Raw genomic sequence first — 19722 nt, forward strand, 5'->3', positions numbered from 1 at the left:
TAAGATTTTTCTTTTATTAGTCAATGAATATTCACTCGCACTAGCTAGGTTTGTTCCAAAAACTACCTTTTTTTCACTGAATTGTTTCTACACTACAATTATATATACATTGAGGACATTGATCAATTATGGGATTCACAGTGGGCATAACAGTGTACACATGTATTAATTGTAGGCTCTTTCCAGGTTCTCTATTGAATGTTACTCATCTATCTGTATGAGCATTTATTAACATCATACCGTCTTAAGGACTACAGCTACACAGTCAGAACTTTAAAGCATGTAGAATGGTGAAAATGCTAGTCCTTTCTGTTAGATATCTTTCCACCAATTGTAAAGCAAAATTTTAGCTTCACCAAAATCCTCGCTCCATTCCTGCTGTCTAGTATCTCCTTGACTCTTTATTCAAGAGACCAGTATCAGAGAAACATTATTAAAGCAACAGTAGGTATGGAAGACAAGCAGCAAGGAACAAGCACCCAAACTCCTCTCTATTAATTTGTAATCTACTGGATGATGGATTTGGAAACAGTTGGAACATTTCCTCCAAGGTGAAACCAACAAGTATCTACACATAACATAAAACAAGAGACTAGAGAAGCTACTTCTTTGTAATTCTTAAAAGAAATCTTCAATAAGCACCAAGCATCCAGCAGAATTCTGACCTTCCTGAGAAACAGTCATGTGTGGAGAAGGCTTATTGGATGTATTAAGAGTTCTCAAGTCCATCCTGAACCTCTCTAAGGAAGCTTCAGCAATGTAGTTATTAAGAAAACTTTCACTTTTGTGTTTTCTTTGGAAGCTATAAAATAGATTTTTTTTCTTTATCACCTCTGCATTATATCTGCCTGTCAAAATTTCAGAGAAATAATAATGTGCTTAGTATTTCAACCTTTATAGAAAATATCGAGCCTGCTTCCATTGAAAATGAGATGCACTTAATGGATTTCACTACAGTAATACATGTGTGAAAGTAAATGGATTAACTCAAACATTATTGAAATGCAATATCTGTCTGTGGGTACAATAGCAGAAAACATAGCTTCTCTTTGATTGCATAACAAATATTCACATTTTTCTATCACATATAGAAGCCTGGATTTTGCTTGGAATATATTTGAACATGTTTCATTTATCAGTATTTAAAGCTGAAAATAGTGTTCAATGGAGCAATACCTCAGGCTCTGTGATTAGGCAGATATGGTCTTGAATCCTTGTGGTTTTATGAGTCATGAAACTCTGGGAGATTAACTTATATGTTACACTTCTGTAAACTGAATAACCACAGCTCCTTTCAAGGTGATATTAAGACATAATACTGTATGGTATTTGATGCATCTGAAGCACTAAGTACTTAACATATAGAATCGAGATACATTTGAAAACATATCCGTATATTCATGGGCTATTTTGGTTGGATTGTTTTTCCAGCAATGATACTATGCCCTTGTGCATTCTACTCAAGTACGATTAATATTTGTGCTACATCTTGACAATATTTGTTTTCTTTTCCCCACCTCAGTTTTTCAACGTTAGTTTTAAGATAGGATTTTATTACCTTTCACAAATTATCTCAGACTCTAGGTCCTTGAACCTGAGTTTCCCAAGTATCTAGGATTATAGGTACAACCCACCAAGCCTGGTTTACTTGTTCAGTACCTTTATTCTTTCTGCTTCAGACTGCTAAAATTTGAGACAGAGTAAAACCATAAAATAGGATACACAACTCTTAACTGTGGAACTTCAATTTAGTTGGAGAGATGCATAATAAATAATCATACATAGGTAACCATGATATTGTTAATTACATGACAGTATGGGACATTTCCCCAGTGTGGAAATGACCCTAGATTAACCCTTGTAGGAGAACTACGACAGCTGAGGTAAGAAAGCTAATTGGAATAATATGTTTCAGACCAGAGTCTGATAAGGAGAATAACAGGAGATATGACAAAGCACTTCCTCAAAGGATTTCTCCCAGAGGCCAGACTCAGAATGTTCTAGTGCAGAATTATGGATCTCACACTACAATGTCTGTTAGGTATAAAGGGTCACTATGACAAATGTCCACAATCTCAATTGCTAAGGAAATGAGAAGTTGGTTCTCAGAAGTTCAAACTGATGTTGCCGGCTTCATCTTGGGACTTCTCAGGCATGTCTGCCCATCCTCCTTTCTGGAGCTGTTAACCTTGTGATTATGAGCCTGGCGGCTGCTTAATTCTACTTCTGCACCTCCCGGATCATGTAGCTGTCCTCCCTCCACGTTTGCACATTTCTCTCTCTCTCTCTCTCTCTCTCTCTCTCTCTCTCTCTCTCTCTCTCTCTCTCTCTCTCTCTCTCTCTCTCTCTCTCTCTCTCTTTCTCTTATTGGATTACAGGCCTGTTGCATCTCATTCACATCATTTCAACATGCATTTGAAATGCATCGTTCAGTCACAGGTACCATGGGGCAACAATGAAGGATGTCACTAGGTTGGAGGGCACAATACAAAACGTAATGCTGAAATAAAGACCTTTGGAAACCAGAAAACCCTGGCTTAGATTATTAACAATTATATTTTGTAATATTAAAACTTTGTAACTATGGATGTATAGGCGTCGGTTAAATATTTTCCACTTAATATAAAATTCGACGCTGGGTAGAAGGCTGGCTTTCATTGATAAGAAGTCCTACAGGCTTTCAGAATTCTTTCACAAATAAAACCAGGAGCATTGTTGTTCCTGCACTAACCAGCCATCGTAAATGTTTTCCTCCTTTCGGGAGAGAACACAGAGATCATTTAGTAGCATCTTTACTAAGTATTGCATTGTGCTGATTCAAATACCCTAAGAAAATCTTGTTTTGTTTTGTTTTCTTAAATAATAAAGAATGTATTGATGCATTACTTCAGGAATTTTAAACAAAAACAGGAATTTGTAAAGGTATCAATATTTTCTAATTTCTGATTACTTGAGGTATTGACTTCACTCTATTCTAAATTGTGTATTTCACAGATAAGGTTAAGAAGTTATTGAAAGAGTCTTAGTTTTTATTATCTTTGAATTCATCACTCAACAACTAGGTATTATGTACAAATTATTAATATAAGCAATATAAAAATGTAGAAATGACAGCTATTCCAAAATACTGAGACATCAGAAAATTTTTCATGGAGGATGGGAGAGGTAGAAGTTGAATATTTTTTCCTTTAGTAGTTCATCTTCCTTCCTTCCTTCCTTCCTTCCTTCCTTCCTTCCTTCCTTCCTTCCTTCCTTCTTTCCTTCCTCCCTCCCTCCCTCCCTCCCTCCCTCCCTCCCTCCCTCCCTCCTCCGGATTCGTACACCTGGAATTAATTTTCTACTGACAATTTCAAGAACATAAAACTTGAGAAAAACACAAAAATGTATACAGTTTTTCTCAATAGCTGTCTGTGATTCTGTATCTGTAGAATAAACCACAGATCAAAGCTACTATTAAGATTGCATTAGCTGCCAGGTGCTATTGGCTCATGCCTGTAATACTAGCTACTAAGGAAGATGAGACATTAGGATCACAGTTCAAAGCCAGCCTGGGAAGAAAAGTCTGTGAGGCTCTTACCTACAGTTAACTACCAGAAAACCAGACGCAGCCCTGTGACTCAAGTGGTAGAAAAATATGCCTGGGGTTATATGTATGACTTATCATGCAAGGCTTACTTGTTCAGTACCTAATATAAACTGCTGAAACAGAGTAAAGACATGAAATAAAATACACAATTACTAATTTACAGAGCTTCCATGTAGTCGGACAGATGGATACTAATCATATGGAGGGACAGCTCCCAGGCCCTGTGACTGACAAAAAGTAAATTGTATTTGCACTGAATATATACACAGTTTGCTATTATACCTTAAACAAAAACCCACTATTTACACAGCATTTTTCTTGTATTAGATGTGATCAGAAATCTAGAAATAATATAAAGCATGTGTAAGGATATGAACAAGTTCATAAAGGACTTAAATAGCCATAGATTATATTATCTATAACAGGGACTCTGTTTAGCAAGAGAGGATTGTGCCTATTTTATATATTTTTGTAAAATGTACATTTCCAAATTATTAAATAATTTTCTCATTAAACTACAAGATTTGTCTCTAATAGTATGAATACATATTTTGATTAAGCTAGGCGTGTTGGCTCATGCCTGTCATCCTCACTACCCAAGAGACTGATCTTGGGGCATCAAAGCTCTGGGATAGTCCCAGTAAAAAATATGCATGGTGGAATATATGTATCATTCCACCTATGGTGAAAATAATCAATAGGAGGATCAGAGTCTAAATGTGATGGCGAAGAAGCAAGACTCTATCTCAATAAATGGCTGTTAGTAAGGAATCCTGGGAACATTACTCAAGAGACAGAATGCCTGCCTAACACACAGAAGGCCCTGAGTTCACTCTCAGTTAATTAGGAAAGGAGAAAGGAAGTATGATGTAGTTGAAGGGATTCTCAATAACACCTTTAAATAATCTCCTTAAGATCTCAAAGTTCACTAAAATTTCTATTAATTTTCTAGAATACATAATGCCCCTTATTCTTCCATACAATATATCCCTGTGTATATTACCCCAATAGTAAAATAATTTTTTAAAAGTTCAATGAATAAAAGTGACTTTTTTCTTCCCTTCCCTTAAAAGAAAAATCTTATTTTCATTCCCATTGCCAAGAAATCAAACATTTCATTATGTAAGTTTAATATTGGATGTCAAACCATATACATGCATATATGTGAGCATGTAATATATAATTTATTTTAGTACAGTTGTATGTAGCTATACATGCAAAATACTTTTACTTCTCTTGACCTAGGCATGTAATAAGAAAAAGAACATTATCAACTCCCTTGCACAAATATTAGACCCGAGTTTACTTAAGAACTATTAATAAAGACCTTCACTCATATCAAAACAAAAGCCATCTGTTTCTCTACTGTTGCTGTGGTATCCGTCTATTGAGCCCACCAAAATTTATGTTGTGGTTTATTTCCCTAGTGTAATGATATTAAAATTGGTGAAACCTTTAGAAGGAGTGGGATTATGGCCATGTTTATGTGATAGAATGCCTATTGAGCAGAAACAAGACCCTGGGTTCATTCTCTCGCACTATGCATACACACACATATGCACATGCACACACACATTGAGACCGTTAAGAGATGGAATCAAGACTGTTCAGTATAACTGGGACCTGTTAATGTAACTTGAATTATTTTATATTTTTCTCATTATTACCACTCTCATAATATGGACAGTATTTCATGAAGGGTTACACTGTGCAATTATTTCCTGGAGCTAAAGAAAATATGAAAAGTGCAATTTGGTGTAAATTAGGCTTCATAAAATGTGTTTTATATATATCGCTATATTATCTTTCAGAAACACTGGATCAGTTGAGACTTGCCCTGAACACTTAGTGTTAGGAATTTTGCCATCATTATTTACTGCATTGACAATCCTACCAGACATTGTTTTCACCACTAGTTTATTATTAATATGAAAGAAGAAAAGAAAGATGAGTTTTAAATTTACATATTTTGAGTTGAATATCTGTTTATTGTTGAGTAATTGCTTTTGTATTTTCTGTTAGAATGTATCTATTTTCCCATCAAATTCCCCTGTTTTCAGTATGGGAATTGTATCTTCCTTCTCTATTTGAAAAAGCTCTCCAAAATTAAATGCATTGATTCTTTTTTTTATCTATTTTTGTCTATTTTTATTGTAATTAATAAAAGGATTACATGATATTTGTCATATAGAAGGTGCATTAATTCACATACATTGATACCCTTTCACATGTCTTGGTACCCTTTACCCTCCCCCACACCGCCCCTCCTTTTGGTTTTCCCCCCTTCCCTATCAAATTTCAAATAACCAAATACAAATAAATTCAATATATCAGCTAACAAAGTGAGGTACTGTAACAATATGAGATACCCAAGGGACAGCAAAGGAGATGAGAGACAACATAGTACATTAAGGACAACAATCATTTGTTATATGGCTTCTGTTTCAATATCCTGGAGGTCCTTTCAATTATATGGCGTTATGTATCAAGGTTTTGCTCTATTGCAGATCTCTGCTAGTAGAGCCCAAGGTTTCTACTGATTATGACAAATGAGGGAAACCATTGAGCCTATCTTCCTTTGAGTCTTGCTTACTTCACTTAATATGATTTTTTTTATGTCTTTGCATTTCCTAACAAATGGGACGATGTTGTTTTTTCTGACAGCAGCATAGAATTCCATTGTGTACAAATATCACAACTTGTTGATCCACTCATCAACGGAGGGACATCTAGGTTGGTTCCATATCTTTGCTGTGGTGAATAATGCTGCAATGAACATTATTGTGCTAGTGGATTTAGTATGCCCTAGTTTCTGGATGGTTGGGTAAATGCCAAGTAGTGGAATTGCTGGGTCATAGGGGAGCTCTATATTTAGCCTTTTGAGGCACTGCTATACTGCTTTCCATAGTGGTTGAATGAGTTTGCACTCCCACCAACAGTGTAGTAGTGATCCCTCCTGGCCAAATCCCCTCCAGCATCCGTTGTTATTAGTTTTCCTGATCCTGGCCATTCTAACTGGAGTGAGGTGGAATCTTAGAGTTGTTTTGATTTGCATTTCTTTTATGACCAGAGATGTTGAGCATTTCTTCATGTGTCTTTGGCCATTTTTGTTTCTTCTTCAGAGAAGACTCTCTTTAAGTCTTTGGCCCATTTTTTAATGGGATGGTTGTTACTTTGGAGATTAGTTTTGGAGTGATTCAATTTTTTGAGCTGTTGATATATTTTAGATATGAGGCCTTTGTCCATTGTTTGGTTGGTGAAGATCTTCTCCCACTCTGTAGGCTTCCTAATTGATTTACTAGCTATGTCCTTTGCCATACAAAAGCTCTGCAGTTTAATGCAGTCCCACTTATCCAGCCTTTCTCTGATTTGTTGTGATTCTTGGTCCTTATTAAGAAAGTTTCTACCTGTGCCAAGGAGGCCTAGTGTATCTCCTATTCCTTTTTGTAAAGTTTTCAGTGTGTCAGCTTTTACCTCCAGGTCTTTGATCCATTTGGAGTTAATTCTAGTGCAGGGTGACAAAGAAGGGTCCAACTTTAGTTTTCTGCAGGTGCTTAACCAGTTCTGCCAGCACAGCTTGTTGAAGAGGCTGTCTTTCTTCCATTCTATTTTTTTGGCTCCCTTGTCCAAGATTAGGTGGCCATAGGTCTGTGGTTTAATATCTGGGTCCTCAGTTCTATTCCATTGTTCTTCAGGCCTGTTCTTGTGCCAGTACCAAGCTGTTTTGATAATTATAGCCCTGTAATAGAGTCTAAAGTTTGGAATTGAAATTCCTCTGGCGCTGTTCTTTCTGCTAAGAAGTGTTTTTGCTATATGGGGTCTTTTATTATTCCATATGAAATTTTGAATTGCCTCTTCTATTTCTTTAAAGAATGCCATTGGGATATTGATGGGTATTGCATTGAATTTGTAGATAGCCCTTGGCAAGATTGTCATTTTCACAATGTTGATTCTTCCAATCCAGGAGCATGGGAGGCTTTTCCATTTCCTTAGTTCTCCTTTAATTTTTTTAGGATTTTAAAGTTTTCATCAAAAAGTTCCTTTCCATTCTTAGTTAAGCTAATTCCTAGGTACTTTATTTTCTTTGAGGCTATTGTGAAAGGAGTTTCTTTCCTGATTATTGCCTCGTTCCTCTCACTGTTAGAGTAAGGGAAGGCAGTTTATTTTTGAGGGTTAATTTTATAGCCTGCTACCCTTCCAAAGTTTTGAATCAGCTCAAGGAGCTTGGGAGTAGAGTCTATAGGATTCTTTAGATACGGAATCATGTCATCTGCAAAGAGGGATAGTTTTACTTCCTCTTTCCCTACTTGGATTCCCTTTATGCTTGCTTCCTGCCTTATTGCACTGGCTAGGAATTCTAATACTATGTTAAAGAGGAGTGGAGAGAGTGGGCATCCTTGTCTCGTTCCTGAGTTTAGAGGGAATAGCTTTAGATTTTCACCTAAATGCACTGATTCTATAAACCCCCCTCCACACACACGCCCGTGCGCGTACGCGCTTATAGTCCATCTGTAAGAAGTGGTATGATTTACCATTGTCATCCCTTCTATCATTTTGCCTCTTTTCTCTCAATTTGACTATTGTTCTGAGAGTCTATTTTCATATCCATACACTCAACATTATGACTGGATTTGCCATAACTTGTTGTCTGAAGGGTAATTTTGAATGTGCTTGTGTGGTCCAAAAACATTTTCATTTTTATTTAGTTAAGAATATTTTTTCTAGCTTATGATGTCCCTCAGTTGATGAGTGGATCAACAAGTTGTGGTATTTGTACACAATGGAATTCTATGCTGCTCTCAGAAAAAAACGACATCGCCCCATTTGTTAGGAAATGCAAAGACTTAGAAAAAATCATATGAAGTGAAGTAAGCCAGACTCAAAGGAACTTAGGCTCAATGGTTTCCCTCATTTGTCATAAGCAGTAGAAACCTTGGGCTCTACTAACCAGAGATCTGCAATAGAGCAAAACCTTGATACATAAGGCCATATAGTATGAAGCTAATTGAAAGGACCTCCAGGATATTGAAACAAAAGCCATATAATGAATGATTGTTATCCTTAATGTACTATGTTATCTCTCATCTCTTTTGCTGTCCCTTGGTTATCTCATATTGTTACAGTATCTCACTTTGTTATCTGATATATTGGATTTATTTGTATTTGGTTATTTGAAATTGGATAGGGAAGGGGGAAAAACCAAGACGGAGGAGGGGGTGGAGGGGAGAGTAATGGGGACCAAGACATGTGAAAGGTTATCAATATATGTGAATTAATGCACCTTCTATCTGGCAAATATCATGTAATCCTTTTATTAATTACAATAAAAATATTAAAAAAGAATATTTTTCCAGCTTATGATTTTATTTTGCTAATATCTTAATTCTTTTTAGCTATATTAAAACTATATCAAAATTTTGACAAGCTTTGATATAACATAATAAAGTGTCCAATTAATTATGATATTCACTCAACATAATTTTGTAAATACACTTGCTTGAGAAAAGCTCAGAATATGTTAAACATACTAATAGAAGTGCTTGCTGAAAGTTTTTAGGTGTAGATGGTATGATCCCATTTACATATCAAATGGTTTATTATGTCTACAGCTCTACATACATTATCTATGCACCAAATTTTATTTTCTTCATAGATATTTTTATTATTTTGATATCTAACAAATTTGAAAGTGCTATTATTTTTGGGTAAACTAAAGCTATTTCACTTTTGAAACATCAAAAGTAAAATTAAATCTATCTTTTCTGTTGGTTAAAATGTACATGTACAACTTTTTTGCCAGTCTTGGGGCCTGAACTCAGGGCCTGGACACTGTCCTTGAGCTTTCTCAAGGCTAGCACTCTACCCTTGAGCCACAGCATTACTCTGGCTTATTCCTGTGATACCAAGGAATCAAACCAGGGCTTTGTGCATGCTAGGCACGCATTCTACCACTAGGCCACACCCCGAACCCCTACATGTGCAATTTTTTAATTATGTAAATTCAAATGAAACTTGGCTTTTGAAAGAGCTCAAGTAATATTTATCTCTAATCTGTCTATTGCAGTTAAAAATTTTATATTTAAGTCTTTTACAAGACTTCCATCACCCATCACTTCCATTTTGTTAGTATGATAACCACATTGCAAAGGAGGCAGAAAGTGCTCTTGCTTTTCATGTCATATTGTTTTTCTCAGTGTCAGTCTCTTTAAACCATGAAGTCTGCTTTGAAACTTCTGACTTCAAAGAGTCAGATTGCTACAGCTTCTCTAACCCTTTATGATGTGGTGAACATTTTCTTTTATTGTCAAAATTGTTTTAAATCATGTTGAATTCCCACTTTACTGTTATAAATAAAGGAGTTCCAAGATTTGTATCTGCATGTTATGGTAGTGTGGAGGGCACATATATGAGTTTTCTTTTCTACCTGTGCTTTCTAATGTGTGTTTTTACATGTGTGTTTCATATGCAAATATTTTTGCAAATGTTATTTATTGTGTGTGCACTTTTTTGTTAGTGACTGTATGTGTATACTCATATGTATTGTGCAGATGCTAAGCAAAATTTACGGTGAATTTATAAGAAAACATATTTAAGGCTTCTCATCTACAGACAGTGTAGATGTCTTTTTGTTTTTGTTGGTTTTGGTTGGTCACGGGGCTTGAACTCTGGGCCTGGGTACTGTTCCTGAGATCTTCAGCTCAAGGCCAGTGCTCTACCACATTGAGCCACTGAACCACTTTGGGTTTTTGGGGTATTTTTGGAGGTTAATTGGTGATAAGAAGATTCTCACTGACTTTCATACCCAAGCTGGTTTTAAACTGTGATCCTCAGATTTATGCCTCCTGAGTAGCTAGGATTACAATCCTCCTCCCCTGGGTCAGGCATGGTTTTTTTTTCACCATAGTTTTGGAAGAATTTACAGGATCTTTGTAAACATCAGTAGGGAACTCTCCAAGTAATCTCCAATACTGTGAAACTGAAGTCCCAATTTGATTTTTTTCACCATAGTTTTGGAAGAATTTACAGGATCTTTGTAAACATCAGTAGGGAACTCTCCAAGTAATCTCCAATACTGTGAAACTGAAGTCCCAATTTGAAAAAGGAAGTACGTTCAAAATATATTCAATCTTAAGTATCAACAATGAAAAATAAAATTCTTGATTTCACACCACAGCATGATGTAACTGTTTCTTTTATCCAGTCTATTTTCTTCCCCAAACTACAAACAATCCTAAGAGTACAAAAATAAAAGTGTTCATCACCTGAAAAACAGGTAGCCACTATCCAAGAGGTACAACACTAAGAGTTAAAGATCATCTTAAATTTTTAGCTTGCAACTGTTATTATTAGTACCTATTCCCTTTTTGTTGCTTAAAACATCTCCAAGTTGTAAAAAAGTATAGAATAATATATGATACCTTTTCACCCATTTTTTGGTTTATATTTATGTTTTTCTATTTTTTCTTCCCATTTTAGTTCATTTATAAAAAGAATAAAAATAAGAATATTTATAAGATTTGCAATTGTCTCATAAAAAGAATTATTGTTTCATTTTTCATGAGATATTTATGTTTTATCCACAGTTGCCTTCTTATCTATTAAATATAATCGTACGTAGTATTTCTGAATGAATGTAGTAAAAGAAGGATGCATAAAGTTGGTGCAGAGAAATATGTATAAATTATGTTGAATTCTTACTGACTGCAATAAACCATCTTATTTTATAGCCTACATGAACACACAGAGAAGTGAGTGGTAAGAACTTTTAGTACTAGAGAAAAAGAGAAGCAATCTTTCTATCAGGACTAATCAGTACATAAAAATAAGAAAACAATTCATGCTAAATAAAAAACTCAATTTCACTTAATTTGAGTATGCATGTTTTATAAATAATGAGTTCCGATAGTTCTTCATTTTATTCAGAAAATGAATTTAAGTTCACTTAAAGAAAAACTTCATGTTGTTACAGATTTATCTGGAAACTACCTCTAAGGATCAAAAGCAGCTAAAACAGATGTTCTCCCCAAAGTGTATTGTATCAAAATTGTTAGCCTGAGTTGTCTTTAACTTTACTACAACAAATTAAGCTACTGAACGATAAATTAATTTGCTGACTACTTAACTCAGTAAACTTAAATCATGTTTGCCTTGTCAGTTTGTGGTTTAAAACGTAACTAATAGTCATTTAACATACAAATCAAATCAAATATATATATATATATATATATATATATATACAAACCTTATTGTCTGTTTTGATGATTAGATCAAAGATATAAGGCAGTTACCCTGAGAAACTTTTCTTTGGGAATTTGCCTTACAAGAACTGACACACTCTGACCACAATAAAATATGCATTTGCAAGTATATCATTTGAATTCTGAGTCATTGTATCTAGTATTTACTACATATGTCAGACAGTTACATAAATTGTAATGGGAATAGGATGTAGAAGACAATAATACTCAAAACTAGAGAGATTGAAATATTAATCCTTAAAGTATGAAATGGTCCAGTCAAGTGTCCATGTTAACCTTGTTCCTTGAAAGAAAGATGTATTGAAGTTACACCATAGATACCAAGTAAAAAAGAAAAGGATGTACTGTTATATGAAAATGATATACGGTTATATGAAAATGAAATACTGTTATAAAACTACTTCTCAGCTGGGCCTGGTGGCTCACACCTATAATCTTAGTTACTCAGGAGGCTGAGATATGAGGGTCATGGTTCAAAACCAGCCTGGGTAATAATATCTGTGAGACTCATCTCCAATTACCCACCAGAAAATGGTAAGTGGCCATGTTGCTCAATGGGTAGAGCAGTAGCCTTGAGCTGATAAACTCAGGGACAGCACCCAGGCCAAGAGTTCAAGCCCCACAACTGACAAAAACAACAAACAAAACCATCTCAGACAGAATATTTATAGAACAGTATTCCTACTTTTCAGAATGACTTGTCTATATTCTTGCACCACTGCCAAATGGAAAAACAGTTATTCTGTATTTCAAATTCCCTAAAATCAATGAGCAAATAGAATTCAATATAACAGATTTCCACAAAGACATCCAAGGAATTATTTGGCCGCTAGGTAATCAGTTAAATGTTCAGGTTTCCCTTAGATCTACTGAATCAAAATCCCAAAGGGACCATTCAGCAAGCTCTACAATCATGCAGTAAGACAGAAAACATCACTCTCTCTAGTCACTCCATACCATTCTCGTAGTGACAGATGCCACCGGATTATACCATTGCATATGGATAAAGATGATGACTTCCCAATTGTTTGGTCCAGTGTGGAATGGAATACATTAAAGTTTCAGTGTTTTACAGTTCTGGGCAATGTACTTACTACAATTCTCAGCTTTTCGGTTATCCCGGATCACAATTCTTTGGTTGATGGTGCTGAAGAGTGTTGTCCAATTGATGGTGTGATAGTAGCACAGGTTGCTGTTGTCAGTAATGTAGATGTTTCCTGCACTGATTTCCTTGAGGGACTGGAACTGCAGAGAGGTGATGCCTTGCTGCTTGAGGATAAGCAGCGAGAGGCCACTAAGAAGGGAAAAGGAAAACAATTGTAGTAATAGGTGAAGTCCAGCCATGATACAGTCTCTACGGTCTCAAAAGAATATTAATGGAGCATACGCAGAAATGGCAACAGTTAATCTTTGTGCACATTCACACTATTTTGGTCTTTAAATGCCATGTACAAAGAACTTTAACAATAAGGATTCTGAAAAGAAAAGTCCATTTGATTTAGAATTGCATATTGTCACTCTGTCTTATACATTCTCTTTCTCTGTCTCCATATATATAGTATATTATTATATATAAATATATAATGTATATATATGTTATATATATATACATCCATTATCTTCCCCTATTGCCTAAATCTTATGTGTTTCAACAAGAAGATCTGGTTTTAGGACTAGAGAAGTAATTATTGAATGATTACCCAAAGTAAGATATGAAATCCATGTAACCGAATTGGGCATACTTTCAGAGAAATAATATTGTCAAATATAAGATATTCAGACTTAAGTTATGCCTTAAACATTAAATAAAATATAATATATAAAAATTAGTAGAGATTACATATTGAAAAAAATAATGCAACCGAAACTTTAAAATATTCAGAAAGCTTAGATAGCTAGCAAAAATTTTAAAATTTTAGAAAAACTACTTTGTGCTAATCAAATACCTTTTCAAATTTTTCTTTTATTTCAGCATAAAGTACATGTTTGAAACTCACTTTTGTTTTTCCATTCTCTAACAAATGAATATACTTCCCACATCTCAATCAACTAATGTACATTATTTTTTTTATTTTGGCGATCAAAGCTCCAAGTTAACTAATATTTTTAAATATTCCTTGCTGCTAAAACTTCGATTTATCTTTGTTAATTAAAAAAACATGCTTACTGATAAATCCTGAGAGATGATTCATCTTCCATCTTTTAATTTCCATCATAAATGCCCAGATTTGGTTACTAAGTCAGTACATCTTGACTGGTTTATAATATATCATTCAATGGACATATCATAGCATTCACTATTCTAAGTTCCTTTGCCTTTACTTTTAATGGTATATTTTAATGAGTAAATAACTGCGGATCAAATGTGGGTTTTATTATGATATTTTTATGTATGTATTATATATATTGACTCTGTCACTGTCTTAATTTGCCTACTTCTTTCTTCCCCTTACTACCCTTCTTCACATGAGAAAAAAAATATTTGCCTTCCCGATTCAAGCTTATTTCATTTCATAGGATGATAATTCTTCTGAAAATGGAACTAATGTATTCTCAGTGATTGAGTAATAGACTACGGTTACATATACCATATCATATGTATCCATTCCTTTGTTTATAGGTGATTGAATCCATGTAAAGCTGCTGCAGTCACCTTGTGTCTAGGTATCTGCTCTGTGCTGACTTTGATTTAAGTATATTGAGAAGTAGTGCAGCTGGATTAGTTGATAGTTCTTAGTTTTCTTGAGGAGACTATATTTCCATAGTAGGTGCACTAATTACATTCATGTTTATTAACTACTAGTACATTTTTTTTTCTTTTTCCCAGTCCTGGGGTTTTAACTTTAAGCCTAGGTATTTTCACTAAGCTTCATTTGCTAAAGGCAAGCACTCTACTACTTGAGCCAGAGCTCCACTTGTAACTTTCTGGAGTAGTTTATTAGAGATAAAGGTGTTGTGTAGTTTCCTCCCCAGGCTGGTTTTGAACCACTACTCTCAGATCTCAGCTTCATGAATGACTAGGATTACAAGTGTGAGTAACTGGTGTCCAACTTTAGTACTTCTTTGGAAAACTACTCATAGGTGTATTTCTTTTACCTTGTAATAGTAACGTTCAAACTAGTTTATTTTTCCAGTCCTGGGACTTGAACTCAGAGCCTGGGCACTGTCCTTGAACACATTTTGCTCCAGACTAGCACCCTGCCACTTCAGCCACAGCACCACTTACAGCTTTTTCTGTGTATGTGGCACCGAATCAAACCCAGGACTTCATGCATGCTAGGTGAACACTCTACCACTAGGCCATGCTCTCAGACTGTTCAAAATAATTTTTTTTTTTAATTTTACAATTTAGAAAATTTAAGTGATTGTACAAAGGTGCTGCCATTTCAAAAAGCAGTTCATGAATACAATATATCTTAATCAAACTCAATGTAGATTTTTAATAAAATATTATAACACATTAAATAGTATTGATGTTGAATATTCACATATAACATATAAAATAAGTATTATCTTATGTAAGTAAACCACTTTTCCTTTAGAAATAAGTACTTGATAGAGATATAATTGGAGATAAAAAACGGCTTAGGAGGGGCCGGGAGTTTGGCCTAGTGGTAGAGTGCTTGCCTAGCATGCATGAAGACCTGGGTTTGATTCCTTGGTACCACATACTTAGAAAGATCCAGAGTGGTGCTGAGGCTCAAGTGGTAGAGCTCTAGCCTTGAGAAAAATCCAAGTACAGTGGGACTGGCAAAAAAAACAACAAACAACAACACAAAAACGGCTTAGTAGAGACTTAGCAAGTGATCTAAAAATAGTGAAATTAAACAATAACAGCTCTAAATATTTGAGTATTCATGAATCAGAGCTATATGTACAGTGTTTAACCAGTTCTGGAAACACAGCCTCCATGTTGCATGGTTTCAATGTCAGCACCAGAGTTAGTCTCCTGTTCCGACAGCATTTGTAACTCACATACAAAGCTACTGTCAGTCATCCAAATCTGCCTTTTAGATATACTAAGATCAGAAAGAATATTGGCTTTAATAGCTCCTATCATGTGTTTCTTATCTACAAAACATTAATATGATACTCTAACATTAAACAATTATGTATTCTGTATAATTTGCACAATCAGCATATTTTTATAGAGTACATCTTTAGAAATAAAGTTGAAAATGTATTTCCAGGCTTAACTGACAATAAGAATTTGATTTTAATTTATATATGATGGTACTCTTGAACCCTGTGTGACTCCCAGCATTAACCACGTGCACGTACCTATATAGCACTCTGCCACCAATGGTCACTAGGTTGGAAAAAACACTGAAGTCAGTCATGTTTGGGGGCCAGGACTGTATATTTAAGAAACCTGCAAGTGAAAAGGGTTCAAGTTACTCAGAATACTATTATTTTAGCAACAAATATTGACCAATCTTCAAATGACCAACTTGTATGTAAAAGTGAGGAGTTATTTTGAAGCACATTTCCACAGGTTTTCTCCCCAAGATTGAATGTGCTTCCCCAAATTTCTAGGCTAAATAATAAGCAATATCAAAATTATGACTATCAAGAATCCATATTCTTCAGACTTATAGAATTATTGAACTACATTTACCAAAATATTTCAATGATGGAATTTAATTTATTCTAGCAGATATGAAGAAGATAGTTTACCAAAAGTGAAATAGATTTTATGTGTGTAAAATCCTGTCATCTTACCTCCTTGTTTGACATACTAATTTTCATTTTAAATATTTTTATGTATGTTAACTTCCTGCATTAGATTTTATGTTCTATGACAGTAAATCCATGCCATTTTCACATCTATGAACTCCATGACATTTATTTTAAAAAGCATTAACAATATTAAATGCTTAGTAAATACACAATAATTAAATGCTACATGGAACTCATGTTCAATAGTAACTCTATAAAGTTTTTTGAATGGGTTGAAATGATGTTTGACAAGAAATATACTCATTACCTTACATATGCAAGTTTAATCTCTTTGTACATCACACCTTGACAAATCAATTTGTGTAGGTCGTGGAGTTCTGAGCTCTTTAGCTCAAGTCTAGTGCTCCACCACTTGAGCCACAGTTCACTTCTGGTTTTCTGGTGGCAAAGTGGAGATTTTTGTCTAATAGACTTTCGAGCCTGTAGTGGCTTTGAACCATGATCCTCAGATCTCAGTCTCTAGAGTAGGCTAAGATTACAGGTGTGAGCTTAGCTTAAATTTGAAAAACAAAACCTGAAAATGTATTGAAAGTGTTTAACACTCACCTAAACAAAGATAACAATAGTTCAGAACTATTTATTTTGTAATTCCATAGGCTCTCAAAATGTACACAAAAGTCGCCATTGATCAAAATGACAGGTTTTCACAAACTAGAATTTTCTTTCAGTAAGTTACTGATTCCAATATTATACAATGCTTTAAAAACAATAGAACTGAGGACCCAGATATTAAACTACAAACCTATGGCCACCTAATCTTGGACAAGGGAGCCAAAAAAATAGAATGGAAGAAAGATAGCCTCTTCGACAAGTTGTGCTGGCAGAACTGGTTAAGCACCTGCAGAAAACTAAAGTTGGATCCTTCTTTGTCACCCTGCACTAGAATTAACTCCAAATGGATCAAAGACCTGGAGGTAAAAGCTGACACACTGAAAACTTTACAAGAAGTAATAGGAGATACATTAGGCCTCCTTGGGACAGGTCGAAACTTTCTTAATAAGGACCAAGAATCACAACAAATCAGAGAAAGGCTAGATAAGTGGGACTGCATTAAACTGCAGAGCTTTTGTATGGCAAAGGACATAGCTAGTAAATCAATTAGGAAGCCTACAGAGTGGGAGAAGATCTTCACCAACCAAACAATGGACAAAGGCCTCATATCTAAAATATATCAACAGCTCAAAAAATTGAATCACTCCAAAACTAATCTCCAAAGTAACAACCATCCCATTAAAAAATGGGCCAAAGACTTAAAGAGAGTCTTCTCTGAAGAAGAAACAAAAATGGCCAAAGACACATGAAGAAATGCTCAACATCTCTGGTCATAAAAGAAATGCAAATCAAAACAACTCTAAGATTCCACCTCACTCCAGTTAGAATAGCGGGGGTCAAGAAAACTAATAACAACAGATGCTGGAAGGGATGTGGCCAGGAGGGATCACTACTACACTGTTGGTGGGAGTGCAAACTCATTCAACCACTATGGAAAGCAGTATGGCAGTGCCTCAAAAGGCTAAACATAGAGCTCCCCTATGACCCAGCAATTCCACTACTTGGCATTTACGCAACCATCCAGAAACTAGGGCATACTAAATCCACTAGCACAACAATGTTCATTGCAGCATTATTTACCATAGCAAAGATATGGAACCAACCTAGATGTCTCTCCGTTGATGAGTGGATCAACAAGATGTGGTATTTTTACACAGTGGAATTCTATACGGCTGTCAGGAAAAAACGACATTGCCCCATTTGTTAGGAAATGCAAAGACTTAGAAAAAATCATATTAAGTGAAGTAAGCCAGACTCAAAGGAACTTAGGCTCAATGGTTTCCCTCATTTGTCATAATCAGTAGAAACCTTGGGCTCTACTAACCAGAGATCTGCAATAGAGCAAAACCTTGATACATAAGGCCATATAGTGTGAAATGAATTGAAAGGACCTCCAGGATATTGAAACAAAAGCCATATAATGAATGATTGTTGTCTTTAATGTACTATGTTATCTCTCATCTCTTTTGCTGTCCTTTGGTTATATCATATTGTTACAGTATCTTACTTTGTTATGTGATATATTTGATATATTTGTATTTGGTTATTTGAAATTGGATAGGGAAGGGGGGAAAACCAAGATGGGGGGGTGGGGGGGCAGGTAATGGAGACCAAGATATGTGAAAGGGTATCACTATATGTGAATTAATGCACCTTCTATCTGGCAAATATCATGTAACCCTTTTATTAATTACAATAAAAATATTAAAAAAAAACATACCAAATCATAAAGTTATAGTACAAAGTTACATGGTAAGAGGTACCTGTTATCTCTCTGACTGTCCGAAAGACATTTAGCTTCTCTGGATCTATAGCTTCAATAGCATTGTAAGGGTCCCTAGAAAATGAAAAAGAGATGCGGCTAAATTTAAATGCTGACAAAAGAACGAAAAGGTTAATAAAAACAGTAGTAATTGCATTCAAATTCAGTCTTAATTTAGCAATGTGTTTAACTTGTTTTAGACTAGATGGGGAAAGGGATTAATAGATACTTTTAGATTTTAAATGATATATAGATTCTTCATCAAAATGTATATCTACAGGAAATTTTTTCACCTATCATGAAGAAAGCTCCAAAGTCAAAGTTAAAGTCTGAACCACAGTGTTTTCACTTGCTTCCAAAATTTAATTTATTTTTGTTTTTTTTTATTTTCTGTCATTTTTAACACACCTCACACTCTTGCTCAGCATTTTTGCTCAGGATTGGTGTTTCACTATTTGACCCATGTTTCCAGTTATAGCTTTTTATTGCTTCATTGGATATAATAGAATAGATTTGTCAGCAAAGGCTGGTTTGGAACTGTGATCCTCAGCCTCCAGAGTAGTTAAGATTATTTCCGTAAGGCACCAATGTCCAGATTAAAAACCCATTCTTAATTAGGAAATTAAAAAATTAGGAAATAAATTATATCACAGGGAATATAATTGGCATTAGGATTTCTCAAAGCTAATGCCATCTATGATTCATAATATACATGTCATTAGCAATTTATAAAACAAAGGTGAAATTTATTTTCTAAAACATTTAATTTGCATTGTCGTGAATTTTCATAATAATGAAAATTATCCCTCATATATATTACGGAG

The 19722-nt window shown here is 34.9% G+C and overlaps 1 protein-coding gene across 1 annotated transcript in view; it reads right to left on the minus strand.

Moving 5' to 3' along the window:
• Erbb4 (erb-b2 receptor tyrosine kinase 4) overlaps window positions 1-19722 on the minus strand; it is a 972219-nt gene that overhangs the window by 231352 nt on the left and 721145 nt on the right. The window contains exons 10-12 of the mRNA XM_090354754.1: window positions 18900-18973; window positions 16126-16216; window positions 12939-13138 (exon numbers count right to left, since the gene is read on the minus strand). Of these exons, the coding sequence (XP_090210880.1) occupies window positions 12939-13138; window positions 16126-16216; window positions 18900-18973 (365 nt within the window). The remainder of the gene's footprint in view (window positions 1-12938; window positions 13139-16125; window positions 16217-18899; window positions 18974-19722) is intronic.

This window comes from Megascapheus bottae, chromosome 21, assembly GCF_031878675.1.
Source record: "Megascapheus bottae isolate mThoBot1 chromosome 21, mThoBot2.hap1, whole genome shotgun sequence".
In the NCBI taxonomy this organism is placed as follows: domain Eukaryota; kingdom Metazoa; phylum Chordata; class Mammalia; order Rodentia; family Geomyidae; genus Megascapheus; species Megascapheus bottae.